This window comes from Artibeus jamaicensis, unplaced genomic scaffold (genome assembly GCF_021234435.1).
Source record: "Artibeus jamaicensis isolate MK-2021 breed Jamaican fruit bat unplaced genomic scaffold, CSHL_Jam_final contig_387, whole genome shotgun sequence".
NCBI lineage: Eukaryota > Metazoa > Chordata > Mammalia > Chiroptera > Phyllostomidae > Artibeus > Artibeus jamaicensis.
The window spans coordinates 6,032,924-6,050,183 of NW_026521812.1; the positions used below are offsets into that span (position 1 = coordinate 6,032,924).

General features: G+C 42.3%; 1 protein-coding gene across 16 annotated transcripts in view; it reads left to right on the forward strand.

Moving 5' to 3' along the window:
* The window catches only part of EPB41L2 (erythrocyte membrane protein band 4.1 like 2), a 200,949-nt gene that overhangs the window by 180,991 nt on the left and 2,698 nt on the right, over positions 1-17,260 (forward strand). For all 16 annotated transcript variants that reach the window (XM_037147870.2, XM_053664758.1, XM_037147875.2 and 13 more), the window contains 2 exons: positions 202-282; positions 4,277-4,387. In XM_037147870.2, the coding sequence (XP_037003765.2) occupies positions 202-282; positions 4,277-4,381 (186 nt within the window). In that variant the 3' untranslated portion in view covers positions 4,382-4,387. The remainder of the gene's footprint in view (positions 1-201; positions 283-4,276; positions 4,388-17,260) is intronic.

A 17,260-nucleotide genomic window follows, 5' to 3' on the forward strand; every position in this document is an offset into this window, starting at 1 on the left:
GATACTACAACTTTAACCACAGGATTCCCCATTGAGCTTAAAAACAAGGAAAGCTTCCAGAACCTCAGTTTTCCCCACTCAATGTGCACCACCTTGCAGTGATCAGAAGATGTAGGTGTGCTCCATCTCTGTCTTCTCTGAGTATGTGTGAACATGCTGTAGTGATTACTGTTCCCCTCCTCTTTCCTTTATGACCTTCAGACTATAAAAGGTGGAATATCTGAAACAAGGATTGAGAAACGCATCGTGATCACAGGAGATGCAGATATTGATCATGACCAGGTAAAGACCTGAGGTTCTCGTTCTGAAGTTGACTGTTTATTTTCTAAGTTTTGCACCTGTCATCTGCCACACAAACTATATCCCACCCCTTCTTCCAGAGCCTCTGGATTGACTCTCTTTCCTTCCTAGGCATGGCATGAAGGCACTTCAAAGTCTGGACGCAAGCTGTTCTTCCAGCCTTCCTGATGCTGAATCAGCATAAAATACAAATTGTTTCTTATTTCCCACTGGCTTTCTGTGCACTTTGGGTCAAGAAAGTGCGCAGAAGGCCAGTGGGAAACCCTCTGGGGAGGATTCCTGGGTATTCACGTGGGCCTGGTCTGAGGAAGGTCTCCAGTTACTAAAAAGTGAATGGCGGTTTAATGATAATGACTTCAAAAACTAAGGAAAGCCACTAATTTTGACTTATGCCAATTTTTAGGAGCTTAAAAAAATTTTAGAGCATTAGAAAAGTTGGGCTATTTACCATTAATTATTGCTGTTATTGTGGGTAGGGAAAGGTAGTCTGTGGTGTCTCAGAATGAAAATTCAGCTGTATTCAGAAAAAACTTTGAAGGAGTTGAGCATAAATGCGCACCTTTAAAAGCAGGCGATGAATGGAACGGCTGGAGACGTGGAGAGCAGTTTTAATTTTGGACGGCAGTCCCACGTGATAAGTTTTTGTTTTATTTTCTTAAGTGATTTTAACTCAACTTTAAAGGGGGGCCAAACTGTTTTTCCTTTATGAAAGGAAAGGAAATCTCAAAGAAAAGGAAAGGAAATGTTCAGCTGTCCGCCGCAGCTGGAGGCAGGGACAAATGTTCGTTACCCGGCTTTGAGCACAGTATTAAATTTGGGCAAGAGAATTTTAGAGAACAGAATTTCTCATTTACAAAGGATGCACTGTGTATGAGCAAAATAGAAATACTGTGCCTTCAAGAAAAATGACTGTATTTTTAAATCCCCCTAAGCTTGATTTTACTTCTGTGTTTCATATGTACTGCTTTATTTCCTTGGGTCATTAGAGGTTAAAGGGTTACTCCGACTCTGTATTTTGACCTGAGGGCACAGATTCCTAGTGAATGACCGGTACCCGTGCCTCTTTTATCACTGGAAAGTGAATTGCCTACTTGAAAACCAAGCCTCCAGTTTCCCATGTGGAGGATTTTTCTGCTTCTGTTCACTGGTGCAGTCTTGACTTCTTATGACCCGAAATCAGAGCAAAGGCATTTTTGCTTTTTTGCCGTAGGACTCTCGCTCGACGAGCGTTGGTTGAATTCCTGCAGTGTGCTAGGCGGGAGCCCGAGTTCCTCTGACCTGGTGGAAATGAAATTTGGGGGCTTCTCACAGTCGCTGTCTCCTTTACCCTCTCTCTTCTCCGAACCAAGGCCCTTCCCAGCTTTCAAATGCCAATTTCCCCCTTATGATTACCCTCAGGTTTTATTCTATGTGCATTCTTTTGCATTTTGGCCTGTTTTTGACTGAAAAATCAAATTCGGGCCATACTGCTTCTGAAAGACCAGTGGTAAAAACAGTCTGAAATCTAAGTGCACAAGTAGCACCTGTTCCTCACTGTTGTCGCAAAGACACTCATCCCGTTGTGTGATGGCGTGCTTCAGCCCACATCAGCACCTCGGTCAGACATCGGGGGACAAGAACAGAGGCGTACCTTTTACGTAACCTTCCTACGTCTAATTATAAGATGGCATAAACTTTAAAAAAAAAATAAATTTGATTGTGGCTTTTGGTATGCTTATCACTAGAAAGAAGCTCATGATGAGTTCACTTGCCCTTTAAAACCTGTAACGAGATGATGAAACTATTTAAAACTAAAGGAGGGAAATCACTTCTCTGCCCAAAACTGATGTTGATCAGGTAGTGTCGTAATATCACTGACACTTTCTTTAGCTCCTTGCCTACAATTAAAAGAACCTGAAGCTTGGAAGGAATTCCCTCATCTGAGCAAGACAGGGAAAAAACGGAGCCTGTTTGGTGCTGGCCAGTTCACGCACTGAGCTCTCACGGAGCTTGCTTCGCGCTTCTTCACCCTGGGCCGATGCTGGCATCAGTTCCCTGGGAGTTGGTGACAGCGGGCCCTTGCTCCTTGGACAGCTGTCAGCTGAAGGGCACCGAGCAAAACCCAGTTCTAATCAGATAACTTCTCAGTTGGGCAATATGATGTATTTTCTCACAGTCTCCTGTAATCTTAAGTTAACATTTAAGTTATTTCATTTTACGTACTGATGTCACAGAATGAGAGGAACTAATGGCAAACTGATTTCAACTACGTTCATAGATGATTATAGCAATTTGGGGGGTTCTCTGCTTTTCTAATTAAAGTGTGTTCCACATGTGTTACTTTCCCATGAGGATCATTTATGTTTTTGCTTTAACAGTTACACTGCTTTCATGTAGCTAGATCTTCGGAGTGAACGTAAACTCAAAAGGATCTGATAAGTTGCCTGTAGCTACATTTGGCTCCTGTCAGAGCTTGTCCTTCCCGATTTGGATTCCACAGACCCACGTGGGGTAGACAGTGTTAATCACTCCAGTCTCCCTCCTTCCTCCACACACATCCTGTTCCACTGTAGCCCATATACAGGAGCACTTCCTGCCCTTCTCTGAGATAGGGTCCCTGCTCTTCTCCACGGTGCATTCTTGCCCTCCAGTCTTCCTGCTCTCCCCACCTGACAAACGGCCGTGCTCTTCCTCAAATTGGAGGCTGTTCCCTCGCCTGGCTTCACTCTTGTCCTGACACTGGTTCCCTAGTACAAATCTGAGCACCCACCAGGTGTTTTCCAAGCTTCTGTTGCAAAAGATTTTTGGCGTAAAAATTTCTTTTTGTGGTTTTACCTTTTTGTGCGTGTGGAATGAAGCTCAGAGTTTTGCTCAGTAACCTTGCAGCTGACAGAAACTATATTCCAAACAAGAAGTGCAGATGTCCTCTTAGGCAGGTGACAACATCAGGAAAAAATTGTGCTACTTTTTTGAGATGCATATTTTCCTTATGAGTTAGGGTGCTCTCTGGCCCAGTACAATTCCTTTTTTGTCTTAGAGGTACATCCTAGATTTTGAGTGTTGTTCTATGGTGTTTCTTTTACTTTTTCCAAGGCCTTGTTAAACATCTTTCCCCTCTGAAAAATAGGATCTTTCCACTTTTCCGCAGTGCTCACATACCGTGCACTTTCTGATAGAATGTGGAGAGACCTTGTGGCTTTTCACAGCCTGGTCCCAGACAGAAGCAGCAGGGGAAGGAAATCTGGGGTCCCACTGCTGCCCTGCAGCCCCTCAGCAGGATGGCCTTGGGAAAGACCCGTGGACCTGTGCCTTCAGTGCTCAGCCGTAAAATAGTGATCTATACTTTCTAACCTAAAGATTAGCCTGTCTCTGGTCTTAAGTTTTACCAATTGTGTGTCATCGTCATTGCTGCAGTTTTAGTTGTTCTTTGCTTTCAATGTTTATAGATATTTTTACCGCAACATTTTAGTTCAGTGAACATGTTACTCAGATAGTTACTTGAGAGCCCAAGAGGGTAGGGGTGAGTGAGGCTTTGTCTGTACCCGAGGGTTTCAGGCAGTGGGGCAGCAGCAAGTGTGACTTGAGTACACAGGGCAGGCACTGGGCTGGCTGCTGTACATCACCCCTTCCACCCTTAAAACAAGCCTTAACATGACCTGTGCAACCTGCACATGAGGCTCAAGTTACAGGTACGAATACTCAGGGGAGATCCATTCTCCCCAAGTCTCGTGGTGAGGGCACAGCAGGGATTCAGAGCCAGTGTGTTTCTTCCTCGTTATTATCTAAAAATAAACTGGAGAAGTGGGGACTTGGGGGAAATGAGAAGCATTCTCAGAGGTGAACAGTGAGCCCATTCAGATCTTCCTGCTTCCTCAAAGGAAAGCAGTAAGACTCTCATAGCTCAACGTGGAATCCCAAGTGATCAGTATGCTTGTGGTTTGCATCCTGAGAAGGAGCCTATTCCTCCACTGACAGTGCTCTCTCCTGACCTTGGCAGGCGCTGGCCCAGGCCATCAGGGAGGCCAGAGAGCAGCACCCCGACATGTCGGTCACAAGAGTGGTGGTGCACAAAGAGACCGAGCTGGAGGAAGGGGAAGACTAAGTCAAGGTAAGAGCTCCCATGTTGTCCAGAGCCTTTCTTGTGACTATTCCATGCTCTGAAGCTGAGGGATGTGGAGTGGACTTCCACGTCACAATGTCTGTCTCCTGTAGTCCCATTTGAATTCTTAGACGGTGGTATCCCCAAGTACATCTGCTCAGATTACCTGCATGGAGTCATAAAGTCTCCACCGACGGGCGTGTGGTGTGAATGACTGCCATGTATTGGTAGCTGCCAGTAATTGACTTTGCGGGGTGCTTTACTACTTAAAAGCACACTAGTACCATTACCCTAATTAATGGTCATGATGACCCTTTGAGGAAGGTGCTACTGCCTTCATTTAGATGGGGGATTTTATTGCAGGGGTCACAAAGGGAAAGATGAGTTAAATCCTTGTAATGTAGGCATTAATAATGATCTATCAGAGAATGAACCATAGAAGGAAATGATTTCTTTGCCTATATATATAAAATGTAAAACTTTAATCAAATCAACAAAACCAAAAGTAAAAGGTAAATGACAACATTGAATATGCCCAGGAGAGGAGGGGGTTAATAGCCCGAACATAGTAAGAATGCTTATATGTCATCAAAAAATTTAAACACTTAAGTAGAAAAACGGGCCGAGGACCAAGCAAGTAAACCACACAGAAGCCGAGTGAACATTAACAAAAACACGGCTTTACGCACTGTCGCATAAACCAGTGTCAGTTAAGAATTCAGTGCGCAAGTTTTCACTTGTCAATCTGGCAAAGTTTGTTTTTAGCCAGTGTTGGGGAGGTTGAAGGGGGAAAAATATATTCATATGCTGCTGTATAAATTAGTAATATTTTCTGGAGCACAATTTGGCAAAAATCTACATTAAACATGCCTACCATTTACACCACTTTTGAGAACTTAAATACACAGAGATGTGTACAAAGATTTACCTGTAAACATCTGTACCACATGTTTATCCGTACTAACTGTAGGGGTTGCTTGCACCTTATGCTGCCGTTGTTATGTGATGACTAAGTACAGCTATTGAAAGTTGTGCTGAAGAATTCTTAATGAGATTGTAAATGTCCATGATGACATATGTATTCAAATTTTAAAAATCAGATTTTATCACACAGGACGTATATTAAGATTGCTTTCTTGTTTTTAAAATGACCCATGCATTGATCAGTAGTAGATAAATGCCCCACAGGGGTGGCTGGTCACAAAACACACATCACGCACCTCGTGGCAAGGCCAAGTGCTTTTTCAGCACAGGAAGTGGGGGGTCCAGCCATTGCACAGCCTTCTCTCTGGCTTTTTCATTTTGCCAGTTCGATAGATTTGAATCTGTCAAAAATCACGATGTTTTACTCTTGCCAGATCTCAAACTATGTGACATTGGGCAAATCAGTGGGAATGGTTCAATCTACCTTTCTTAACTCATAGGACTTACTATGAGGGCAGAATAAGATAATGAGTGAGAAATTAAGAAACACTGTGTATTTCTCCTCTGAATTCTATGAATCAGCAGTGACCACTGTGAATATTACCAACACCCCACCTTCATTTGTAGCATTTTCATACGTTTTAAAGTGAGTTTGTTGTACCAGTTATCCCTGGCATCTTACGTGCATTTTTGCCGTGGGGACACACACACACATACACATGGCCTTTGAGGCCATTGCCTGTCTGTGAGGTCATCTCTTATAAGCAACCTTGTTAAACATATTTGGGAAGCTAAAGTATACATTCACATGTAAGGTGAGCAAACTAGATTAATTTGGAAAAATTCATTCATTCAAAAAATATTTGAGTGCCAAAATGTGCTATAGAAGGGCTGGGCATTGAGGATGCAAGTTGTCAAAACTGGTAGAAGAAACAAAATACATACTTGAACTGTTATTTAACCTATTACTTGAGAAAGAAAGTTTGTGTTGAAATCTCAAGAAGGAATAGGAGTTAGCTCAGTGTCACAAGTCCTTTGAGCATCTCCATCCGATAACCCACCCCTTACCAGTTGCAGCCTGTTTTCGAACAATTTCCTTTGCTGGTTCTGGTCAGGGGTGAGAAGAGTGCGATTCTACTGCTTCAGCTGCCCTCTGGCTGCCTGCCAGGTCGCACAGGGGCAGCAGGGGGGCCAGGCAGAGAGCGGCACCAGGACAGTGTCCGAATGTCAGAAAAGAGTAAACAGCCGTGTGCCTGACCCGGCTCCCCTTTTCAGATGCAGAAAGCTCTGCTCCTGACCTCACCTCCCCCTTTGGAGTAGTTTGAGCCCTGATGAAGCATTGAAAGTTGGGGGTGGCGGTGGGGGTGGAGCAGACAGGGAGATGGTCTAAGGACAGTCTGCAGTGGACCGAGCCTCCCACGTCTGTGGTGTCAGCTGGGTGCTGGCCAGCGGTGGGGCAGAGGAGCTAAATTCAGATACCATGAAGCAGAAAACACAGACTTCAGAGGAGCGCTTCACTAAATCTTCGTAACCTTTTCTTTTTGTCCCCTTTGGACTATTCTGTCTTGTCCACTCGTCATAAATGCATATTTATGAGCCCTCAAATGGACACCAAGTGTCTCCGACCTGTCACCGCTGGGATGGTGTTCCAGGCAGTGCTGATCAGGAGGGACAGGTGTGCAGGCTGGTGGTGTGGTCTGTGCAGCCTCGGAAAGAGTGAGCCCCAGCAGGGGGAGCTCGTGACTCTGCTTCAGTGTCTCTTCGAGCTCTCCGGCTCCAGGAGCGCTCACTGATGCGGGGTAAAGCAGCGAACACCACCTCCTTTTCATCTGGAAGCAGTGAGCAGCCCCTCAGCCATTCACTCACTTTGTTCATTGATTTGCTCATTATACAGCTCTAAATGGGGTGCCCATTAGATACCTTTTACTGTTTTACTATGGAGATTTCAAATCAAGAAGGGTCACACACAGACAGTAGATCAGCGGTACCAGGGTAGTTTCACATTTTACGATATGTTCTCAACTGAGCTTAGTGGAAAAAAAAAGCAAGGCCTCTAATAATCAGAATGGGGTGTCTCTCTTGAGTGTCAAGGTGAGTAGGAGTTCGCTCTGAAGAAAGGTGTGCAAGGGGGCATTCCAGGCAGGATATGGTGCTATGAACTTGACACTCTAGGAGCAGTGCAAAATCAGGTGTAGCAGGATTGCAGAACCACTTGTAGAAGAGCGATGGGACATGAGGGGAGTAGGGACTCAGGGGCCCCATCGTAGGTCTTGTAAGCCTAGTTGAAGAGGCTAAACTTTATCCTGAAAAGCCGAGGAGGGTACTCCTCATGTACTTGAGAGACGGTAAGTGGGTGAAGGTTTGTGACTGGGTGACTGCATGACGGTATGCACGTTAGTAAACTGAGTATGTAGATGAGCAGGGGGGAGTTGCAGATAACGCCCAGGTTTGTAGGTTGAGCAAATGAATCGATAGTGGTTCCTGTCATTTGTCACAGAATGTGTGCTTTATTTTTCATGCCATGTGCATTATCGCCAGTCCTCTATCCTGCCTTAAAACCAAAGTGTATTTTTTGTTCTGTGGTAATTTATAGGAGAAACTGACTATCATAGGAATTAAGGAGGAAGCTTGAAAGGTAATCTATAAGGCCCTGTCTTTTGCACACACAATACTTGGGTAACTGGAAAGTTACCAGATAGTGGAGCATAAAGTGGAGCATAGCAGATTTGCAGGGTTCAGATCTACTCTCAGGTTGTAGGGCCTGGCTCCCTTCTCCACCTTGGTTCTGCCACCCGTAAACTGTAGGTGATAATAGAATTTACAGAGGGGTCTGTTTCAACCCAGGTTGTAAGAACTTTTTGTAACATATAGTCAGCCATGAATGTTTTTGGTCTTAAGAGTTAAATAAAAACAAAGTCTCTATCCCAAAGATGTGACTTTGAGAAATGTCTTACATGATGAGGTACAGGAGGCAGCCAAGAGTTGAGGGAGAGAGAGCAGTACAGGCTTGGATGGGGAGGCGGAGAGTTGAAGGTCATCTGAATATGTCATCTGCCGATGAAGCCTTTGGTTTCAGTGGTGTCGCCCAAGACCAGGTCAGAGTGTTGAGACCTGGTGAGCAGCGGAAGGACACAGAAGAGGAGGAGGGTGTCAGGAAAACGGTGAGAGAGGATGACTTCGAGGAGAGAGTAATTGAGTGCTGAACATGGCAAAGAAATCAGTGCCTGTGTCCTCTGAAACTGTTGGAACCACCTGGGGGCTTTGTCAGAGCTACTTCAGTCAAGAAGCAGCAACAAAGCCCTGTAACAGGTTGAGGCAACAGGGATTTTCCATGGCGAGTGCTTTCAAGAAGCTGGAAAACAGTGACAGGGCCTTCGGCTTTTCTCTCCGCTCTGCCTGCCTGCATCTCAGAAGATGGAGAGCATCGCTGTAGGCTTCGCAGAGCCCCCAAAGCTGGTGCTGTAATCACTGGAAACCTGGCAAATCCTTCGTTCCTCAGACCCTGTTAGACACACCGAGTCCCAGTCCCCAAGCCACAGTAAATACGTGACTAAATTAGTGGCATTGCTTTCTGTGCTACTGTGCATTTATGAACACCAGTTTTTAAAGATAATAATGTGTTCAAACCAACATTTCAAAGTCAGGGTGATGTTCGGAGCTTCAAGATGAACTCACAAGCCGAATAGGAAATTAGCATCAGCTATCTAACTGACTTGACAGGAGAAAATCCTGTTGTCCTAGCCGAGCTCTAGCTAATGGTAAGCTACTCGTTCACACAGGGGCCCTGGTGGGCACCACCCTGTCCTCAGAAGAGGAGCACAAGCCTGGTGCCTCTTGGGGACTGTTTTCGGTTCAGATCTGCAGGTGTGTTCCATTCCTAAAGTGAGCGTTTTATTACAACTTAGTTTTTGGTATAATCAAACCTAAAATGAAGACTCCTTGTCCATAGAAATCAAAAGCCATTTTGGATTTAGTGAGTTTTAAGCATAGCCAGTTTTTACTCTGGAATGCTGTGGAATGTTCAGTTTTAATATTTATAAATCTGGCAGCTGTCGTCAGTGAGTTAGTTGCAGTGTATTTGAACTACCTGCATTGAAAGAGGTGCTGGTGTCACTGCTTTAGTGGAGATGTTAGTGCCTGCTACTCACAAAATCCCCAGGGTTTGCCCTCAGATAAAATCATTACCAACCTATCTTTATTTTTTTCCAGTAATAAGAAAACAGAAGTTTTATTTTTTTAAAGGAAAAGACCATAAAAAGCAAAGGTGACCCATAATTCCCTTGCTTGTAGAGATCATTTCTTTTCACTGTGCAATTATATATGAACACACACACACCTCAGTTTATATAGGCTGAGACTGGATTCTGTTGTTCGGCTTGCTCTTTTTCTCCACTTAACAGTACATTGTAGATACCTTTCTTTATCATTACCCCATCATTTTTCAACAGCATTTGAATGGATGTATGATGGTTCCTTAACCCCTATTTAGATTATTACTCAGTTTTCACAAATTATACTTATATTTACATTTTTGTATATTAATTTTATCGTTTCTCTAGAGCAAATATTGTCTACAATCAGCTTTGGTGTGCCACCAAGGATTTTGACGTATTGCTAAATGTCTTTCTTAAAGGTTCTCAAAGTCAGATTCCCACTGGCAGTTTGAGTAGCCCTGTTCCCCTGAGCCCCTGCCAGTGCTGAAGATTCTATAATTAAAAAAAATCTTTCCCAATTTCATGTGGAAAGAGCATTTCCCCTTCATTTCTAAATTGCGAGGAAGGAGCATTTTTTTATTGTATTTTGTTCATTGCTAGTGCGGCTGAAATACACACACACAGAAACACATAACCCGTACATCTTTGAATGGCCAGTTCATGTCCTGTGTCTGTTTTTCTATTCAGGTGTGTGTTATCATTTATCTCTTGCAGGTTTAAGGTGATTAATCCCCTACAACTGCTGTGTATTTTCCCCAGTTTTTTATTCATGTTGATGGTTAAAAATGTCACCAGTAAGGGGAAAGATGGCAAGACAAAATCTACAAATCAAAGGCATGCATGCAGGTCATATCTAGAGTTTTCTTTTTTAGCCAAAGCAGTATTTTTTAGAATTTGAATTAATTAACGGGAATATACCCAGTCACTTTGGCGACGTCGGGAGCTCTGCCACCGCTGAGCCTGCTTTCTCTCGGGGCTGCGGGCGCCGGGCAGGGGCTGCCGCCCTCACGCAGGGAGGGCCTCCCGGTCACCAGTCTTTTTTACGTTGAGGTCCTTGGCACCCGGTCTCCCAGCTCACTTGTTACCCTCCGGTCTCTCAGGTGGATGAGGTAGTGGTTTATTACCTTATTACATCCTAGTCTAGGGCATATTTAAGAGTAAGGACATTTAAAAGAATATTTAATTTCAAAGTACAGATAGAGCATCTTCTCTCACTCCACCCTTTTTAATGAGGAAAAAGAATTTGACATAGTCGGTTATACTCGAGAATCACAAAATACCTGGAGCCCAGTATAATTCCATTTGTCTCAAGAACTTCTCTACTGTTAGTGTCCCAGGTGCTATTTTTTGAACATACACATTTTTGTGTGGCCGTAGGAGGGAATTTTGCTATGGCAACTAGTTAATAAGTTTGTGTGTTTATGTACGTGTGTATTTTTAAGATAACTCCTGAGGATTATATTCCAAGGACACATTAGCACTATGTTTATTTAACTCACGTGTCAAAATAGTTGTTAGCATTAGAGCAAGTGGTAATCGAGACCCGTTCTGTTCAGTGTTGGTAGCCAGGACCCAGTGTGGCTGTTGGGAATTGGAAATGTGCCTGTGCCAAGTGGGGATGCACTTCAAGCATCAAAACAGCACACTGGGTTGTGAAGATGTAAGAAAACAAGGTAAACTGCTATGTCAGAGTTGAGTCTAGAGATGAATTCTTTCGATTGTTACTGCCTTTCTACAAGGAAAATTTTAAATGAAAACTTAGCAAGTTCTGTTTATAAATGCTTCAAAGATGGTTTTCTAAAAGGTGAAGATTTTGTTACTGTTTTTTAAGTGCAACTTTTATTTGATGGTACAGAAGAATGTCTTCTCAACTCCACTTATCTTGTGAACCTGGGATTTATAAAGGTTAAGCTAGAATACAGTATATGAAGTACAATCTTAACCGTAGTGCATTTCTCATTTAAAAGGAGTGTTAAGAGTTTGTGGAATTGTGGAATTGCTTTCCTAGCAAGTTCCCACAAGATTTGAACCTAGAACACCTGACTGTAGCTTTCCGGCCAAGTAATAACTTCTCTTAGAAGTCTTTGTCAAAGCTTCAGACATTAGGGAAAAACTTTTTTTTTCCCTTAAGAAGTAAGAGTCCTTTTGGGACTTTTTCATTGGTGTAGTTATTCAAGAAAAGAGAACAGGGGGAAAAAGAACACAAGTTTTTCCACTTAAATTGGGAGATGAAAGTAATGGTTGAAGATGGGCAGTAGTACTTTCTTCCTAGAAACATAATGCAGTTCTGTTTTTTCCCTCCCCAAGCCTCTGTTTTTGTCTTGTCTTGTCTTGAAGATTGGTCGCTACTACTTTAATTCATGGATTCATTAATATATTTTGTGGACCTGCATGTTCAAGGGACTGTTATGGTTGGTATAAAAAGGCAAATGAACAAGAACACGTGTACAAATGGTATACAGGGTGAAAGATAGTATTTTTCAAGAGAAACCTGGATGAAAGGCTATGAAAGTGAACAGGAGACACTGTCTCTGGCAGATCAGGGAGGAGCTCTGATAAATGATGGCTGGGAAGCTCTTCCATGCTGAGCGCCGGAGAGGGTGTGAATAATGGGTAGACAGGGAAGCACAGGTAGAAAAACAATGGAACGGATATCAGGAAGAGCAACCCCTACACTGTAGCTTAGTGTCAGATGCCCAGCAGACCTGGAACGATTTGTCAAAAGCAAATTGCAGAGGGTATTACACTCCAGGTTAGTAATACCTTGGTTTAGGCTTTGCTCTGCAGCTCTTCTGCATAGGGTGTTTGAGCCTGGGAAGAGCGCTGTCCTTCAGTAAGATGTATTCATCAGTGGTAATGCAGGATTGATTGAAACGATGCCAGATGAGATGGAGCCATTATACAGACTCAGGCATTATTCATGGGGAAACTGAACTGGACATCTCTATCATTTAGAGTTGAATTGAATTTCATTTGAAAGCAAAACCAAGAGTGAAATCATGTATAGGAATCTATTAAAAGAATATTAGCTAACATTTTTTGAGTGAGTGCCCACTCTGTGCCCAGCATTATTTGAGAACTTGGCCATTTATTATCTGAATTAGTTTTTACCATCATCTGTGACATCAGTGAAGACACTGAGGCCTAGAGAGATCTGTCTCTTGCCCAGGTCACACAGGTGGTGACTGGCACTGCCAGACTGACCCTCAGTCAGTTTGAATCCATGTTAAGTATTGTTTTGCACAAGAATCCATGATTGGAATCTTTCACATAACAAACTCCCAACCATGTACTTGAAACACGACTCATTTTAGAAACATTTAATGTGTACAAAATGTTTTTGAGGTTACAGCTATGATATAAAGCTAAGTGAATGGGTCAAACCATATTTTATAAAATAGTCATGTTTCAAAATGAGGTAAAATGGACAGGGTATTCTAAAATTGCTACATGGTAGTTATTCTTTAAGCAGAGTGATTTGGATGTGTCAGACATAAAGATTCTATAGAAAAATTCCTGATAGCTTTAAAGAAAACCCATTTAATTGTTCTGAAGAAATCACTGGTAGCTCACCCTTTTCTCACAGGAAAGGCATTTTAATTGGCTTTAACACACAAAGAGAGCTCAGACCATCACGGGGTGAACAGCAAGGGTGTGGTTCTTCCTGGAACCCCCTCAGAATGGGAAGCAACCTCAGCGGTGCAAAGGTGCATTTTTTTAAAAAGTGGAAAATTTGGGAAAGCATCTCAACATAGACTTTCCCCAAAGCAGAAATACTTAAGTGACTTGTTATTCTAGCAAACTTTGAACTGAGTTTTTGTCTTTGACGTGAAATGGTGTTGGTGTGTATGTTGTCATGCACAGTGTAGTTGGCATTCAGAGGGGGCGGAGAGCAGGGATCCCAGCCTGTCCTGAAAGACCGAGCTCTAAGTCGGGGTCTCAGAGGGCCCACAGGAGAGCCTGGGGAGGGGGGAGTGGCGCCAAAGCAGCATTCGTACGTTCAGGCAAACCCACTTTGCCGATTATTTGTCCTATAGATGGTGAGTGTCGTGTGTACGAAACGGGAAAAAACACAAGATTCGATTTTCCCTTCTGTGTGTAGCCGACACACATAAATATCTGTGAGAGAAGGAAACAGCAATAGGTTGGCGATCAGCAGATTCGACATAAACAGTACTCGAGATGTGTGGTCTGGGGACCACTTTACATTCTTACAAATGACTGAGCCCAAAGAGCTTCTTTTGTGTGAGCTGCATCCTTTAGGATTCACCACATTGTATGTCAGAAACTGAAATTTACCATATTATAAATCAGTTTTTAAAATATGTGTTAAACTAAACATACTCACTTAGTGAAAGAAGCCTGTCTTGAAGAGGCTACAATACTGTATGATTTCAACTATATGACATCCTGGAAAAGGCAAATGAATTGATGGTAGAAAGATCAGTGGTTGCTACTGGTCTCATCAGAAGAGATTTTAAATATTGGGGGGCTATAGGAAGCTCACGGTGGCCAAAGCACAGTTTTCCAAAATTCTGATTTTTATCTGAAAACTTGAGTTTAATCATTGGCAACGAGTCACTGTTTACTGTTTTCCCTGAAGTGACAGTCTCACTTCATTTTCAGGAAAATGCCTGCCAAATACCCAAATTAAACAGCACAGTTTGTCAATAGTTCTCTCAGGTAAAAAGGTATTTTATGGGAAAAGTGGCTTCTTTAACTCACAGTTCTAACATTCGCACAGATGGGCGTCGTCTGGACACCCACTGCTCCTCCGTGGGCACCGCCCTGTTTTATGGGTGTTTCACACTTCACCACACAGAAGGGTAAGGCACAGCCACGGGCCGTGAGACTAAGAACAGCATCCTTAGTAAGTAAGACTGGCTTTCTTTCTTTCTATTTCACTGCAAGAGCCTAGAGGGTAAAGACAGTTTGTTTTGGTGCCTTGACATGTGCTAAGATGCCAACGGGTTTGCTCACCATCCTTATGCCGTCGGTGAAAGTGTCAACACCCTGAAAAGGACGATGCCTTAGCGTGATTATGAAGTGGTTTTGACTTCATGATTGCCAGAAACAGTCTTCGCCACTTCCAAGGACTACTGACCGCACTTTGAGAACTTCGTGGGTCTTCATTATAGTGGTAACACCACCATTGTAAGAATTGTCTATTTCCCAGACTGACCAAATGGAAATTTATCATACTTGCATTTTTGGTTCTAGGATTCTTATAGCTTTACAATGGAAATTCTGTTTCAAAATTGAAACCATATATGCAGATTGAAAACCAAGAAAGAATAAAAGGTTAGCATTAGAAATACCTGAAATTCATAAACTACTATATTTAAAACTGAACTTACATTGAAGTGCATGGGCCTGATTTTTATTTAAGAATTAGTTGCGTTGCGCCTTACCTAAATGTCTCATTCGTATTCTTGTAATCTCTGCTTATATTGCAGCCCTTTAGTAATTGAATCTTCATTAATCTGAAGAAATGCTATATTTTCTTGCATTGTTTTAATTATTTTGTGTAAAAACCACAGTCTGCCATTTTTTTACTGAGACTCTCCTGTGGGAATCTTTCTTTACTGCTGAAAGGCAATGAAATGTTTCGAGTGGTTTGTGTTAAACACTTTCTTAAAAGGGCACATTTGCAACTTACTGAGTCAATTTCTAGAGTAGAGCACACTCAGGATTGAGACCACGATGTGGGCGGGCCCCTTTTCTCTGGAGACCAAGGTTGTGCTTTTCAGGTGAGGTTTCAGTGCTTGAACTTGACTGGTTCCCCATTGCTCATTATGGCACCCTGAGAAAGGTAACTTTGAGAACACTCTGGACCCACAGCGAGGGCATAAAGCAAAGCAGGTAACTGGCATGTATCCTTGAAGAGTTTGGACATAGGATGAGACCTGCGATCTGATGAAACAGCCTTTTAATCACAAGTGTGTCAAACCTATTCTCACACTGGCCAGCAGAGGGGGACACAGGCTATGGAATGCCGCTGTAGTAGTTAGAAATGTTCACTGACATTGTATAGTCCAAGGCTGGGACACTGAAGCATGGAAACAGTGCTTTGGGATTTTGTTTGACTAAATTTTAACATACAGAGAGTGTATAATCCATGTACTTAATAGCCGTGATCTTATCCGAACTCCAGGTGTGAATGTTACGATGTTGTCAAAAGTAGAAGCAAGTTGAGTTAATACCAGTAATTAATGCCTGTCAGTGTATATCAAGATTTCTGTGAATGTGAGGTAACATTCAGGCTTTAAAAAAAAAAACGAGTTCCCAAACCTGTGCAGCTCGGACGTGAAGAGCGAGTGCCTTGCTTTCACTGGGATTGGGATACATGATAAATCATTTAGACCCAAACTGTAGTCTGTCTAGAATGGCCAGATTATTTTTTTTTCTCATAGATACATGACAAAACAACACAAATTAAGATGGCTAGTGCTAAGGGTTTACAGAAACAAGTATAAAAGACACCTGAACAAAAACCGGGGGGGGGGGTGGAAATGGGAGGGAGGGGGAGGGCTGAGTGGATGGGCTGGGACGGGAGTAAAAGACAGACAACTATCATTGAAAAACAATTAAAATTAGAAAAAGAAAAAAAAGATGGCTAGTGCTATTTCAGCCTTATCTTTGCTCCTTCCCAGCTCAAAAGTCAGATACTTGCTACTAGGGAATATGTTTTTTATATGTGTTCAACTGTAAAAAGCAGTAAAAAAAAAAAGCTAGGTGGATGTATAAATAAAAAACTTCATAGGATAAGTTACTCTTTATTCATCTGGAACAGTAAGGAACTGGCTGTTCCGAAACACTGAATATCTCATTAACTCAGAGTTATATTTGATTTACTGTTTTTTAGAGAACAAGAAAAAATGCATTTAACATTAAAATTACAATAAGTGAAATTTTCTTTGATTCTGAAACCTTATCTGGAATACAAAGAACACATCAGTTGCAATACTTATTATCAGAAAGCATTTATTTACTTTCTAGTGGTTTGATTGTGAATAAATGAAAGTAAATGATATTGGGATGTATGTGGATGACTATGTCTTTTTCTCGGAATGTATTTCAGTCAGTGTTGAAGCTCTTTGAGGTCAAGGTCTTTCATTCAATTCCAACACACTGCTAGATTCCTGCTTGTCTGCTAATGACTTTTAAACAGACTTAATTTTACCTTTATTTTAGTAATTGAAATTTTAATTTTGAGTGAAAACAGATTCCATGAAATAAAGTGACAAGGAGCCCCAAGGCAATGGAGACTCGAACCTCGTCCAGTCTGTAGGCCTCCTGGCACCTTAATATCAGAGATTCATTTTCCATAGTGTAAGCTAGACATTGTGTTCAGCAAACAATGTGTGTTTGCTAAGCAAAGAGCACAGAGCTAACAGCTGGTGAAGAAAAAGAATAGATCGCTAGGTAGTGTGACTGGAGGCCACAGATAACTTCCGAGTCCAGTTCCATTGGTAGTTTGGTCCATTCCCTCCTCACCACCCCCACATTTCTTTTTGTAATTACCAACTTAGAAAAAGACGACTTTGTGTTTTCTCCATTCATTTTTCTCCCCCGCCGAGAATCGAGCAGAAGTACTAATGAGTAATGAAATAGCCTAAAGCAGACAACAGGGTGGGGAAAAATGAATTTGATTAATCAATCTGTCCTAAATAATCGAGGTTATAATAATATCTGTGATAAATATACGTGGCGAGGAGGTTTTTTTCATTAAAACAAGACTTAA